At 35.7% G+C, this 16,032-nt stretch overlaps 1 protein-coding gene across 1 annotated transcript in view; it reads left to right on the top strand.

Moving 5' to 3' along the window:
- The window catches only part of LOC130230687 (phosphoinositide 3-kinase regulatory subunit 6-like), a 29,488-nt gene that overhangs the window by 11,128 nt on the left and 2,328 nt on the right, over nt 1-16,032 (top strand). Inside the window, exons 10-19 of the mRNA XM_056459827.1 lie at nt 832-918; nt 3,631-4,102; nt 5,567-5,666; nt 7,663-7,785; nt 9,218-9,325; nt 9,591-9,675; nt 11,691-11,758; nt 12,751-12,841; nt 12,955-13,007; nt 13,191-13,297. Of these exons, the coding sequence (XP_056315802.1) occupies nt 832-918; nt 3,631-4,102; nt 5,567-5,666; nt 7,663-7,785; nt 9,218-9,325; nt 9,591-9,675; nt 11,691-11,758; nt 12,751-12,841; nt 12,955-13,007; nt 13,191-13,297 (1,294 nt within the window). The remainder of the gene's footprint in view (nt 1-831; nt 919-3,630; nt 4,103-5,566; nt 5,667-7,662; nt 7,786-9,217; nt 9,326-9,590; nt 9,676-11,690; nt 11,759-12,750; nt 12,842-12,954; nt 13,008-13,190; nt 13,298-16,032) is intronic.

Below are 16,032 nucleotides of genomic sequence, written 5' to 3'. Positions count from 1 at the left end.
GGGGCAGTTCATTTGAGATTTTACTGATGATGTAATTTAAGGGTTAATCATGTAGTTTTCACATTTTTGAGGGGGATTTCCATAGATATGCTATGTGCTATGAGATAAGTGACAGACATATACCCTAAATGGGACTTTACGTGTGATGTTGAATACTAGCAGTCCAAATAATAATTCGATTCAACTACATCTGTTTAGTTTCATCATGTGTAAAAATATTGAGTGGTATAAAGCAATGGGTTTCCATATAGTCAAATATTTGGGTTAATAACACCAGTGTTTTTCATCTTAATGTAAAGGCATAACAAGCTGTTTACTGTATTTCCAAATTTATTAATTCTAGTCTTCCTCAAAGTAGGATGGAAACCTAATAGTAATGTCTTATGATGCATGACTGAAGCATGTTTTATCAAAATAAATCATTGAACTCAAATAGTTATTATTAGTATAGTAGTATTCAAATAGTAAGCGCATCAGGTCAATTTAAACTTAAGGATTCATGCTTGAGCAAGAAAACTAAAATGATTTCATTGTAATAAATCAAAAGAGCATTTAAATAAAGACATTTATAATTAAGTTATACTTACAGACACTCCTTGACACCAGCAAACGAATTCTGTTCTATTCTATTCTATTCTATTCTATTCTATTCTATTCTATTCTACTCATTGTGTGTACTTATTCTCAAACGCAAACAATATCTCTTGACAGACTAAACTAACAGTTTTTTTTTCTCTAATAAAAGACTTAGAGTTTTTTTTTTCTCTCTTTTCTTCCAGCTCAGGAAGCAGGATTTGTTTGTGGTGTCATTATGATTGTTTTGGGTTTCAGGTCTATTGTCCACTGGCCCCTTGTGCAATGTTCCGCTTCCCAATCCGGAGATGAGTTTCCATCTGTGGTGGGAGGAAGAGGAGCTCTGTAAGTGGTACTCATTTACTAAATACTTTGACTATTTGCACTACTGGGATTGAAAGATAACAGTGCAAATATTGTTAAAATCTCAGTGTATTATGCTCAATATGAGACAATAATATTTAAAACTCAATTGAAAATGGTGGTAGTCAAGCATTATTACTTATATTTAAAAAAAAAAGGAATGTTTTAATTTGTTAGAAAAACAGTTTTCACACAATTGAATTGTGCATTCATGCATTAGTATCATCAAGCAACCTTGGTGTGTCACAAAGGAACATAATGCAAATAGACTGAGAACGAATAGCGAAGTAGTCTTTAGGTGCCATGTTTGATATTTTTAGCCAAAATGTGGCATTATTATTATTATTATTATTAATCATATTTAATCCTTATAATTATTAGAATATATAACTCCATTACCTGGAGTCAAGACAGCTGTAATCACAGTTAGTTAGTTAGCTTCAGTTAGTATATCCAGCTGTTAATCAAACTGTTGTGGTTAAGCAGTGAGATGCTTTGCTGTTCAGGAAACACACCGCAGTTTCAGTTCTAGGCTTCTCCAAGATGTATTTAAACTTTGGTCCATCACGCCAAAAAAGAAACCAGTTGTCCTTCCCCTACACCAGTGTCCAGTGTCCTAGCTAATTTGGTGATCTTTTTAGTGTGAGTTTAAGTTACTGTAAATAGTATGAAATTTACAGTAAACAATAGATGCTCAGATGTTTTTTATTTAATTTTCTTCTGATCATTTTTAAAGTTGTGAAAATCAGATTCACCACTTATGTTTTCACACCTTAAAATGTGTCAGATTTTATAGATAATTAAAAAAAATAAGTTTGTTACACTTATTCATTAAATTAATGTCAGTCATTTTAAAGACCAAGGAGAGGATGTGAAACATCCCAACATATGGTATTTTTGAAAAGCCCTGAATGTGCTCTGTACATCACACACACACACACACACACACACACACACGCACGCACGCACGCACGCACGCACACACGCACGCACACACGCACGCACACACGCACGCACACACACACACACACACACACACACACGCACACACACACACACACACACACAAATGCTGCTTGCTCAAACTACTTATTTAAATGGAGCTGAATCAACACAATTTTGAGTTTGTTTTTGTGACAACTAAATTGTTATGTTCAATTCACTTAAATTTGTAAAAACTATTAAGTTAACTTAATCAATTTGTGTAGGGACATAAGTTGTGTGGAACACAGCACTTTAACACTGCATTTAGACTTAGAAATGTATGTCGAAATTCACTAAAATATACTGTCCACTACATTGGACAATAATCTGTTCCTGGCTCTCAAGAGGATATGGTAACACTTCATTTTGATGGTTCCTATACTAACTTTGCAACTATGTATTGAAAACCAGCAATAGGTAGAATATAAAAACGTTAAGTTAGAGTAAAAAAATCCTATTTCAACACAATAATTGTTAGACTTTGTTGTCTTACAATTCCTGCAGCAGATGCAGTGATATGTTAAATCACCTGAAAATAGTCCCCAGCTATGTCAGATAACAGCTGCAACTGCAGCCATTGTAAAACACAAAGTTCTATTTTCTTTGTACACAATAAGAATCAATTTAAATTGGGAAATTTTCATTTTTAGAATATGAGTGGATGCTAATGGTCTAATCCAATTTAATGATTTATGCTAAGCTAAGTTAAAAATGGTCCTGCCAGACCTGACATCAGTTTAATGGATTCAAAAATAGTAAAACTGTTTAAATCTATGGGAGTAAGTTGTAGGTTTTTCTTTACATTAGGGTTAGGTTTTGGATAATAATTTGACATTTACTCGCAGTGTTAATGTTACTGCTGGTGGACCATTAATATGTAAGCAAATATGTTTATTGGTTTATTATTAAACTAAACATACCTTATTATGAACTAATGATGAGATAATGCATGCACTAATCATGAACTAACTTTACCTACAACATGAGTCACATACTGTAAGTTCATGCGTGAATAATGACAACCTTAATCTCTTGTTAGGACATGATTGTTTGTAGTTAATGTGTTAATTACAACATTAGTTTATGCTTAATTTAACCATCATGAACTTATGATATGTTAGTGTATGATTATTCCATGACTTTACTTGGAGGGGCATATCATCATTAACTCATTATTAACTACTAATGAACTTCTTATGCACATCTGTTCAGTGTGTTTACACTGAATAACAATAGAAAAGGGTTCTGTCAGCGTCAACATGAACAGTTTAAATACAGGAGTTCATAAGGGTGATGTGCCCCTTCAAGACATAACTATACATTAACAGCTCACAAGTTCATGTTGGTTACATTTAGCTTAAACTCAAATGTTAATTGATACATTAATTAACAACATGCACTAACAAGCAATCGGGGTAACCATTATTTACTGATGAACTCTTGTGATTCATGTTTTAGTTAAAGTTAGTTCATGGTTAACATGCTTTAACTCATTAATTCATTATAAAGTAATGTTAAGATTACAAATTAATACATCAGTATTCATGTACTGTTGTTGTAAAGTGTTCCCAGTTTATAAATAATGAATGAATGCTTGAAATGTTGATCAATAATAACTATTTTCAGGGTTAGATTATATAAAAAAACATACTATAACACTCCTCAAAACTGATAAAGCCCATTCACTAAAATACAACACATCTGTTCCAGGGAGAGAACTGGCTAAATTCATTCGTTCTGGATCTGGGTCCTACGGTGAAAGCCTCTCTTTGAATCCGGATGAGTTCTACATGTCGGATCTGCCCACAGACCTCAACTCAGAGATGCCACGGCACTCAGTCATGTCCACGGACAGCGGGATTGAGCGTGACATGCAGGGACCTGATACTTCTGACATAGAATTTATTGGAGGAAGGAGCCTGAACAAGGCTGAACAAACCTGTGGGCGACTTTCACGACGTGGAGGAATCAAGGTGAAGCCGTCGGTCACTGACAGCATGGCTCTGATGCAGGACGTGCTGGAGGAGACGGGCAACGCTGGCAGCAGTGGGACTCTGCAGAGGAGAGCGGGCAGCAGTGGGACCACCTTACCTAAAGAAGAACGCGACTACACTGCTAAAATAGTAGTGATGGGGGATGATCGGGTACTGGGAAGACTAGCCAGGGCATACTACTGGTTAAGGTAAGACAATATAAGACAATATCTACTCTATATATGCAGTGTACATTTGTGTGTGTGTGTGTTTGTGTGAATCTCGTGACATTTTAATTTGATCTAAACATAAAGGGGTAGTTCATTCAAAACTGAAAATTCTGTAATCATTTACTCACCCTTCAATTGTCACATACCTGTTTTGAGTTTCTTTCTTCTGTTGAACAATAACAGAAGATATTCTGAAGAAAAAAAAAGAAAAAAAAGGTGTTAAGCTTTCTTCAAAATATCTTATTTTATATTTAAATGGAGAAACAAACTCATAAAGGTTTGGAACCACTTGAGTAAATAATGGCTATTTTTATTTTCAATAAACTATCCCTTTAAAATTCTGTTAACTTGAACTAAACTTGCAATCATCCAACCAATGAATGAATGAATGAATGAATGAATGAATGAATCAATCAATCAATCAATCAATCAATCAATCAATCAATCAATCAATCAATCAATCAATCAATCAATCAATCAATCAATCAATCAATCAATCAGTCAGTCAGTCAGTCAGTCAGTCAGTCAGTCAGTCAGTCAGTCAGTCAGTCAGTCAGTCAGTCAGTCTGTCTGTCTGTCTGTCTGTCTGTCTATCTATCTATCTATCTATCTATCTATCTATCTATCTATCTATCTATCTATCTATCTATCTATCTATCTATCTTTATACTAGGCGGAATTATTTAAAGGGTCTATTTCTTTCTTGTTTCAGGCATTGAAACCAAAATGTTTTTGTACAATCTATCTTTTATGCTCTCTTTTACATTATGTGCCTATTGCTGTTTTGTTTATAATGTCCATATTGCTTGTTTGGATTTTCTCTGTAAAGCATGTTGTTTAGCCTTGTGGCAGTTGGAAACGTGCTACATACATAAATTGAACTTGAACTTCTGCTATAAAAGCTTGTTTTAATAGCAATAATTTTAAATTGTTGTTTGTTTATGTTAGCTAAATAATAAACAAAAAACAAACAAAAATCTAACCTTTCAGCTCTCAGACAGTACGCTGACTCTAAACAGGAAGTCACATTTTGGGGTCTCCAAAACATTTCCGTTGTGGTCTGTGCAATTTGCAGCATTTTAATGTTTTTACTGTACATATGTTGTGAGAATTCCCATGCAATTGTGTTGTCGATTTGATGAAAATTTTATTTTTTAATTTCTTAGTGTTTTTCTACGTATATTCATGTGTTTTTACAACTAGAGTTGCATTTAAGCTCTAGCCGCCACAGTAAATAACAGGTTTTTATACAGACCTTAAAAATCAGATTACAGTTATTTTAGGTCTATTGAAAAAGCTTCTTAATTCTCTGTAATGAGGAAGCTCTCTGTGTGTTTCCTGTTTCTAAATCCTCTAGATCCTTAAATGCTTGCACAGCTTGGCATTTAAGCTTCTGTTAAGATTGGCTATTTTCAAATCCAACATTTTGCCTATATTTTACAGGAAACGTGAGGCCAGGAGACGTTTTCTTACAATGAAAGTCAACCTACAGATGTACTACATACCTGTTGCTCGCGATTCGTCTGCATCCTCCCCTGTGAAGGTAAAGATAACTACTTTATTCCCTATCTTTCTCAGCTTCTGGAAAAATAAATAAATAAATAGTATATCAATATATAGTGTACCATGCACAGTGCAATCACAGAATGTGTACACATTTCATTCATTAAAGTTCACAGTTGGTTATTTTTCTCATAACTCTACAATTGATACGCCATAATGTATACAAACATTAACAATAATAAAATATAATTTATTTGGAATCTTACACTGTCAAGATTGTGCTGTAGATGCCATCTTCTGGTCAGGCAAGGAAATTGATTTGGCGTGCAAGCTTTCACAATGTATTTTGGGTATTATCTAGATGTTGAGTGTACTATACATTGGTTATTCACTCGTTTTGTGGTGCACTGTGGGATAGATTGAGTGCACACCAGAATGTTAACTACAAATGGTTGCCCCCTCAAATAGCACACCATTTAAGTCTATAGGGCCAATTGGATACATTCATTCATTTTGGATACATTCATTTCATTCATTAAGCTTACGGAAAATTAGATTAGATTAGGTTAGATTCAACTTTATTGTCATTTCACATGTACAAGTACAAGGCAATGAAATGCAGTTTAAGTCTAACCAGGAGTGCAATAGCAGCAAGTGCAGGAGACAACTGCACTTTATAACTTATACCTGTATCCTGCACTTGCTGCTTTTGCACTCCTGGTTAGACTTAAACTGCATTTCGTTACCTTGTACTTGTACATGTGAAATGACAATAAAGTTGAATTTAATATAATCTAATCTAATTTTCCTTCAGTTTAGTCCTTTATTTATCAGGGGTCACCACAATGGAATTAACCACCAACTTCTCTGGCATATGTTTTACCCATACACTCTCTCATTCGCACACACACTCATACACTACGGCCAGTTTAGTCACCTGTACTGCATGTCTCTGGACTGTGTGGGAAACTGGAGCACCTGGAGGAAACCCACACGAACACAGGGTGAACATGCCAACTGGCATAGCCGAGACTCAAACCAGCAACCTTCTTGTTGTGAGGTCTTGGTCCTACTACTGAGCCACCCTTAATTTTGGTTACAGCTCTTGAGATGTTTCTTCAACTTGACTGTAGTTCACATGTGGTAAATCCACTTGATTGGAGATAATTGGTAAAGATGCAGATCTGCCTACATAAGGTCCAACAGATAACAGTGCATGTCAAAGCCAATAAGTCCAATTGTCTAGACCTCCGAAAAAAAATTGTATCAAGACACAGATCTGAGCAAAAGTACAGAAACATTTCTGCCACATTTTAGATCCCAATGAACACAGTGGCCTCCATTATCCGTAAATATCATAGGTTTGGACCAGAACGGGGACACCTGGCCAAACTGAGTGTTCAGGAGAGAAATGAAGATCCTGATGGTCACTCTGACAGAGCTCTGAGAAGAACTTTCCACAATGCTTCAACAAAGTGTTGAGATTTTAAACAAACTTATTTCACGTTGTCATTATGGGCTATTGTTTGTAGAATGGCAGTATGGTGGCTTAGTGGTTAGCATGATTGCCTCACAATAAGATGGTTTGAGTTCTGGTTAGACCAGGAGGCCTTTCTGTGTGGAGTTTGGATGTTCTCCCTTTGTCATGGGTTTCCTCGGGGTGCTCCAGTTTTCCCCACTGTCCAATGACTTATTAATATGGATAATATAAAATGGCTGTAGTGTGTGAATTGAAGAGTGTGTGTGTGCTTCCGAGCACCAAGGGTTGTACTCTCGGAGCTGGGTTTTGATAGGAAGGGAATCTGATGTTAAAACTTATACCAGAGTAATTGGTGATTCCTTCCGTTGTGGTGACCCTTAATAAAGCAGGGAATAAGCTGAAGGAAACAGTGAGTATTTGTAGAATTTTTTGGAAAATAATGAAACAAATTTATTTTGGAATACGTCTGTAACAAATCATGGAAAAAGTGAAGTGCTGTGAATATTTTCAAATACATTGTGTATATATTTTTATAACCATGTGTAATGTGTTTTAGGAGAATTTGCCTTCTAAAAGCATTAACATCTGTGCTCTGGGCTCATATCTTGGAATGGTGGATCCATGGTACGAATGCAATGTCTGTAGTCTTGGACAGATGATTCCTGATTTTGCAAGAACGGTATGTCTAAAGACACACAGATATTCAGCATAATAACTATTCTTGGGTAAAACATACAGGGATCTGTTCTTAGCTAAAGATGTCAGTCAGTGTGGAATGAGGAAGTCTGAAAGTTTCTCTTTCAGGTATTTTTTTCTCTTCATTTCCTTGTATAAATGCAAAGCTAGCAACCATTCATCGCGAAGAACATCTTCCTCTTGCTATTTTATTTTCCACAGTCATTTTTGTACTAATGTGTTAGGCTGTTTGTTGCATGTGAATTTTTTCAGCACATTTCTAAACATAAAAGTTTTAATAACTCATTTCTAATGACTGATTTATTTTATCTTTGCCATGATGACAGTAAATAATATTTTACTAGATATTTTTTCAAGACACTTCTATACAGCTTAAAGTGACATTTAAAGGCTTAACTAGGTTAATTATGTAGGCAGGTAAGGGTAATTAAGCAAGCTATTGTATAATGATGATTTGTTTTGTAGAATGTTGAAAAAGAAATAGCTTAAAGGGGCTAATAATTTTGAATTTAAAAATAGTTTTTTTTTTTTTTTTATTAAACTGCTTTTATTCTAGCCAAAATAAAACAAATAAGGCTTTCTCCAGAAGAAAAAATATTATCAGACATACTGTGAAAATGCCCTTGCTCTGTTAAACATCATTTGGGATTTATTTTTATTTTTTTAAAAAGCAGTAATAATAAAAAGGGGCTAATACTTCTGACTTCAACTGTATATGCCATTAAGTATACTTTAATACACAGTACTTTTAAATTTAGTAGTCTACTCATTACTTAAACAATATACTTTAAATAATTAGTACATTTCAATGTAATATATTTGGGCATTTGTTTATATCTAAACTTAAATTAAATGATAAGGGTATTTATGGTTACAATATATATTGAATAAGAACTTTTAAAGTAGTACATCCTAATATGTGATTACATCATTACCTGATTTTGCTCTAAAATATGGCTAAACTGAGAAAAGTTTATGATAAACTGAAAAACTTAAAAAAATTAAATATTTTTATATTTACATATTCATAATGATAAAGTTGGAACTTGGTTCATTTAATTTACTTGAAATGTGGTACTGAATAACAGTTACTGTAATAACTGAATTTGTGTGTTATGATATATGCAACATTACAAAATTACCAAAAAATACTTTCAGCAAAAAATTATTAAAATATAATGGTATTAAATATGTTTGTGTTAAACATAAGTCTATATTGTCTTATATTTCATTAATGTCTATTATCTGTATGTTCTTTCTTTCTTTCTTTCTTTCTTTCTTTCTTTCTTTCTTTCTTATACAAGAATATTCAGACATTGCTCCCTATAATGACGTTAAAACTTTAGATTATAACTTTAAATGCTTTTTACATTAAACTTTAAATGCTAATGACTCTTCCTTTTTCAACCTTCCAGTCAAGCATTGGTAAATCACAAGAGCCTGACCTTTTCTTAGCTGACATCATCTCATACTATGTGCGTATGGGACAGCAGCCAGTGTACTTCAACATTTACTACATCAAGGTGAGAATCAATGACCTTTTGTAAGGTTTTACATAGTAAGCCTTTCATCGTGAAATGAGAATGAGACGTAATTTAGTCATCTACATTTTTCTTAAATGATTGTCTGAGTCTGAGACTTGCAATACATTCAACACATTTGTCATTCAAAATGAAAAAGCTGTGTGAAAAATGAGTCACTGTTTTGCTCACAAGTAAAAATAACAACAGTTGAATGGACCACACAACACCTTAGCTTAACAGTCTCGCTTTCTGTCTGTTTGTGCAGATTTTCTTTTCCCACAGAGAAGCTATTGAAGAAGTTTTTGTCACAGGTCTGGAAGTGGATTTCCCAGAGTTTAAAACAAATAAAGGTATGTGAGAAGCTTTTTAAAAGAGGTCATGAATTGTGTAATCATGTTTCCTTGATCTTGAATTTCAGAGGTAACTCTACACAAACAGTACACAAACTTGACATGTACAGATTTATGGTTTATTTTGCTGGCACACATTCTTATTCTTTAGGTGAATAATTAATAAGTGAAAGTGAATCAGTGAATCTACTGAAATTTTTTTTTTTTGTTAATCTTTAATCACAATCTGAAGTCTTTCTGTAATGTAAATTTGTGATGTAATTTTGATGGCTTCAGCCAATGTGTATTCTTAACCATGCTACTCTTACTGTTAGTTTGCTATGAGGCAATGATAAACAAAAAGAAAGCTCTGCCTCTTATTCATCACAAGTATATAAACATATTGGAATAAAAGTCTCAGGAACTTTTGGTTTATGCTGACTTTAAAGTCTGAGGCGTGTTCACAGTGTGTGTAAACTATTATGGTAAAAATTCAAAAGCTTATTTTTTTATGAAATAATGTTTATACAAATGCTCTTCAGTTAAGAACAGTGATTGAAGTTTGCTTTGCGGTTTGGTTGATATACATATTTTTTATAAACATATTTTTAAATATATTTTATTTTATCCAGATCTAATATAAATGTGATTTCTTTCACAACTGTTGACTTGTGACCTGTATTTATGTGAAGTTTGTGTGCTTTTGATTTAATTTTGTGTCCAACTGACACTTTGCATTTGAAATGCAAATGTTAAAAGTGAGAACATGGCATGCACCATATGTGTGCACCTATAAAATAGTATACCCATATAATAAGTATGATGTGATATATCACAATAAACTATTAAAAACGTTAATAAAAGTCACTATGCAAACTTTTCAAAGTTAAAAGTTGTTGGAAGAAAGATCAAGGTACTTGGATATGTAATGTCACTCAAAATCATAAACAAATTGGGGAAAAAATAACATGAATTCCAAAATACAGAAAAGTGTTAATTTATGGATATTTTTTGCAGAGTGGCATACAACTCTGCCTTCATCTAGAAAGTGGGCGGGGAGTATTTAAGACATGCACACTAAGGCCCAATCCCAATTCTATTTTTTTACCCCTACCCCTTCCCCTTCTCGTTGGCCCTTGAAACAGAGTGTGAAGGGGAAGGGCTTCAAATTTTACCCCTAAGTAATGGGACAACACTACAACACCATCATATGTCATCATGTTCTCTTGCTTTATATGAGATTGACAATCGCGATTGCTGTAGTTATTCCATTTTTTTTTTTTGGTATTTATCTTCAGGAAATTACTGAAGGCAATGATATCAAATTTTCATAACAATATAATGTGGCAGTAAGAAAATAACTGTAAAGTGTATTTTTATCGTGGCCATAATCATTTGTGTAAACACACGAAAACAACATTAATATTAATGTTATACCAGGTACTGTAAAAAGCTCATTCCCAGCCACTAGACTTTTCTGACAGAGTATTGGAGTGTCATCAAGTGACAGATGTGAAAGTATGTTGTGGGACTGCTGTACAGGAGTTATTATTAGTGATTATAGATAGCGAAAATTAGCGGGGTTTTTTATCGTTTTTTTTTTTTCTCGAAGCATGATCGTAAAACACGAACGCCGTTATGAATGTATTAAAACATATGCTTGTTTGTTGTAAAAATTCATAATAATGAGAAAAAATACTAATTTATGCATCTCCTTACTTCCTTGTGCAGCTGTTGTAGATGGTGTATTCTGGGAAATTTGGTTTCAAGTATGGTCCTGAAAAATCTAAGTTTCAAGGGCTATCTAGCCCTACCCCTTAGTCCTATGCCTTCAAGCTAAAGAGAATTGGGACAGTGGAAGGAGAAGGGCTAAGGAGTAGAATTGGGATTGGGCCCTAAACAGCATGCATTTTTTTGCTGTTCATGATAACTTTGACTATTTAACTATGTTAACCAATAAGTTCAGTCATCGGCTTCTAAAGTTTAGGCTAGTAGTTTTTTTTGGTTAATATTCACAGCCCACATTCTTCCTTTAGACACTTCCAAGCAGAAGAAGATGCCACTTGATCTATGCGGGGTTCTCGTCTCCTTTAGCTACTTAAAAGTAAGTGTCACGTATGCTCTCTCTGTTATTTTATAAACATCAAAACATTTATGTGGCATTCTCATGTAGTTGTGTAATAGAAGTTAAGGCCAAAAGTGATAACCAGGGGAGATATTTGAAAAATACATTGTTTTATTGACCATCAAAAATGCGAAACATGTTGTATTGGGAAAAAACAACAACATGAAGTTAGGTTAAGACTTGCATTAAAAAATAAGTACATTATCTTCATATTGTATTGCACAACACTCAAGGTGTTATTGAGGTGGAATGTAGTTAATATTGGAGGTTTTGTGGTATGGGTAGGTTTAATGGTGGTTTAAAGTGTACGGGATGGGGTAACAATATAGTTATAAATGCAATTACAGATGTGATTACTGGGCATGCAGATAATTTTAAGTTCAATGTTAAAACATGCTTGTACATAAGTGCATTGTACCAAATTATTAATATAAATGTATGTACATAGTAGGCTACTTAAAATCAAATGTGATAATGGTTTTTAACTGACAAGTAGAAGGCAAACAGAAATGACAAATTTATACATTGACTACATTATAGTTGATTATTAATAATTAATTTGCTCTCTCTCTCTCTCTCTCTCTCTCTCCCCCCTCTCTCTCTCTCTCTCTCTCTCTCTCTCTCTCTCTCTCTCACTCTCTCTCTCTCTCTATATATATATATATATATATATATATATATATATATATATATATATATATATATATATATATATATATATATATATAAAACCTATATATTACAACAATATAACAATAATTACAAATAATTACAAATAATTACAAGATTAATATGTTATAATAAAGTTTGAAAATATTGATTTTCTTCTCTTGGACATTACCTCTGGCCAGTACTGTATTGTGACTGTTGCTTTTTTCCAGTAAAACACATTCTAGATTTGTTCTAGAGCCAAAAATGAAGTGACCAGTAAATCTAAGTTGACCCCATTTGACCATTCACATTCCTTTAAGGTGTCGCTAAGCAACAGAGAGGTTGAGAAAGGGTTCTCACTCAGAACCACTGGTGCCCAGATTTCAGCAATACCACAAAACAAAACTGAAGGTAAACTGAAACTGATTTGATTGAAACTATATTGCTTATATGTAAACATATTACTTGTATTTAAACATTCACCTTGACAAAACCAATGACAACTTTTTTGTCACATTTTGTAGATCTCAACTGTCTCGCTGTCACTTTCAATGACACAAAGCCAAAGAGCAACACAGTAAGTCTGGCCAACCCTTTTAAACTGAGAAAACTGCATGCTTTGAATTGTTTTATTTTTTCCATGGAAAGAACCAGTCTACAAATAAAATTCATGTTAATTTATGATGCTTGTTTGTCTGCAACTGAGAAAATATAAATTAAGCTTGTTTGCTTATTTCTTTGTATTTGCATTTATTTTCAGGAGATAAAGATCAGAACATGCAATTTCAAACTCAAGACGCCAGAAAAAACAACTTTCAGTGTGTGTTTGGACAAAGACTTTCGAAGAAAATTTATGGATGTTGAAAGGTGAGCAATCAGTGCTTTTTTTATTTTCATGTTAACATTTAGGTACTGCTTCATTTTTTTTTAGCAACTATAACTCCGGTATCCAACTTAAAATTATTCTAATTTTACCATGACCAAGAAATATTTTCTAATGAAACTTCAAAAAATGTTTTATTTATTTATTTATTTATTTATTTGTTTGTTTGTTTGTTTGTTTATTTGTCATTAATAATATCAATAATAATAATAATAAAAATAATAATTGTGATCTAATTGTAGTTCCCCTTCAATGGGAACTCTGACGTGTATCTTCTGACATGAATGGGAGATCGCTAGACGACCAATCACTCTGAAGAGTAAGAAAATGGCTAATGAATGCCAATGAGTTGGCAGAGCTCAGCTCCACAGGTGCTGGTGATAAATCAGTAGTGGAGTATATAACCAGTGCACGTGGAGCGAATGGTTACACTTTCGCATCAGTGCCTCTCACATGAGGCTGAAGAATTCTGTTCAAAGTAGTAATTCCACCAGTGCGGGCGGTGATGTATATAGCAGTGGTCGAACTGGGTTTCTTTCCCATCCCCTGGCGGTTGAAGGAGCAGTTTATACTTAAAGAGCAGAATCTCCTAAGAACAAACAAGATGTCGTTCTGACCGTACGCTTCTGGATGAGGTGGTTTCCTCTCCTCGGATGATGGGCACGAGTATTGCATCACATGTCTGGTGGTCCAGCATGTTGAGGAGGTGCTCGCGGACAGCTCATGCCCTTACTGCAAGGTAACATATGCCAAGCCAGCCTATTCGGCGACACCGTCGGGGACTTTACCCAGGAGTTCTTGGGGGTGAAAGTGCAGTCGAACATGATGGGAGAGGTCATTCATCAGCGGGCTTGGAAAACTGCTCTCCCCATTACTCCATGCACCTTGGCTGCTCCTCGCTAAGGGCATTCACCTGGGGTCACAAGACCTGTTCCACCTTCACAGCCTGGTCAACCAGCCAAGCAGCAGCATCGAGCCCCCAGCTGTTAAGTTTGGTAACAGGACCACAAAGTGATCCTATACTTCTCGCAGAGAAGACCCCCAAACTTGCCAAATTATCGTTGTGTTATGCTTCCTTCGGGATAAGCTGGAACGTAGGCTGTCACCCTACACACTAAAGGTTTACATTGAAGCCATCTCTGCTCACAATGATGTGGTGAATGGCAGCACACTCGGGAAGCGTAATCTAATCATTTGGTTCCTCAGAAACGAGAGGCCAATAAATCCATCCCGCCCCCTCTCATGCCCTCTTGGGATATCTCTGTAGTCCTAGTGGGTCTGCTGAGAGATCTATTCGAACCACTTGATTCAGTATCCTTAAAAATTTTGTCCATGAAGACAGCGCTGCTGGTGATGTTGACATTGATCAAGAGGGTCTGTGATCTGGAGGCATTTTTGGTCAGCGAATTTGGTAAGAATTCGGGCTGCCTACTCTCAAGTTATACTGAGACCCCGGCCAGGCTATGTGCTACGGCCAGGCTAAGGTTCTTTGTGTGGACTGTATGCAGAATGTAAGATCTTCTGAGCCTCTCTTTATCTAATACGGTGGTCAGCAGAAGGGAAGTGCCATATCAAAACAGAGGTTGGCCCATTGGGGAGTTAATGCCATTGCCCTCGCCTATCAGTGCCAGGGCGAGCCGTGACCCTCGGGGGTGAGAGCACACTCAACAAGAAGTGTCGCCTCCTCTTAGGCGTTAGCATGCGGTGGCTTTTTCACAGATATCTGTAGAGCTGCGGGCTGGCCGATGTTCTGTCAATTTGTCCTACCTTGTCAAATTGTCCTACCTCCCATTCAAAAAGTAGGTAGCACATTTTAATGACGCAATATGCTACCCATCAGATTTTGTTACCAGTGTCAATTTTAATGTGAAGTAATGTGATATGAAGCTGCAATATTGCTCTAACCTACCTAACCTCCATCCCCAACCTCAGAACCATTCAAATACAGTGTTGGTAGCATAATCTGATGGGTAGGATAAAATGTCAGGACAGCCGACACCAACATTCGTGAGATTTTATAATCTTCGTATGGAGCCAGTTTCCTCCCAATTACTGGGTAACCCTGGTCAATCGGGATGAAACTAAGTTTGGTGTCAAAAACGGTTGCTGTGCCTTGCTCCCTATCCCGGAGATATGTGTGCTTATTCTGTTCTGCTAAAGCAAATTCCTCTTTTGGCGAACCCTAGAGAGTTCCTCTGAAGCCGCCAACACCTGACTCAGGGGAGGAGCCGGGTTCCTGGCCCAGTATGATGTCTGGTATGCCTGCTTGGTCTAATTGGTGCCAGCTATGGGCAATCCCTGTTGGCGATCCCAGATGTGTAATTCAGCCACAGAGTGTTCCCCCTTCTCAGGCGGACCCTCGTCTTCCCTACCCACTAACCAGTTTATCATATGTAGTGCTCTCTCCGGATAAGGCTAACCCATATGTCCATATTGCCATCAGGTCTCCCCATTTTGGGTAGCAGGTGGCCTTTGCGGCGTGTTCCCCCTTCGGAGACTGGCATGCTTTCCAAACGTACTGTCGTATTTTAAAAATCCCAAGACCACAATTAGCTAGGTAAAAGCACGTTTACGACCTCGAATCTAAATTCATTCTAAATTATTTCCCTATAATGGTAATTTAAAGGCCTTGGGGCATTGGATTGTGCCCTAGGTGATGCTTGTGTGCTCATGCTATGTTTGACAGACTTATAGGCGTGACAGATGTACAGGCGTGACT

The sequence above is a fragment of the Danio aesculapii genome, chromosome 6 (assembly GCF_903798145.1).
Source record: "Danio aesculapii chromosome 6, fDanAes4.1, whole genome shotgun sequence".
NCBI classification, from domain to species: domain Eukaryota; kingdom Metazoa; phylum Chordata; class Actinopteri; order Cypriniformes; family Danionidae; genus Danio; species Danio aesculapii.
Note: the sequence above shows the minus strand (reverse complement) of the source record. Positions and strands in the feature narration are given on the sequence as shown.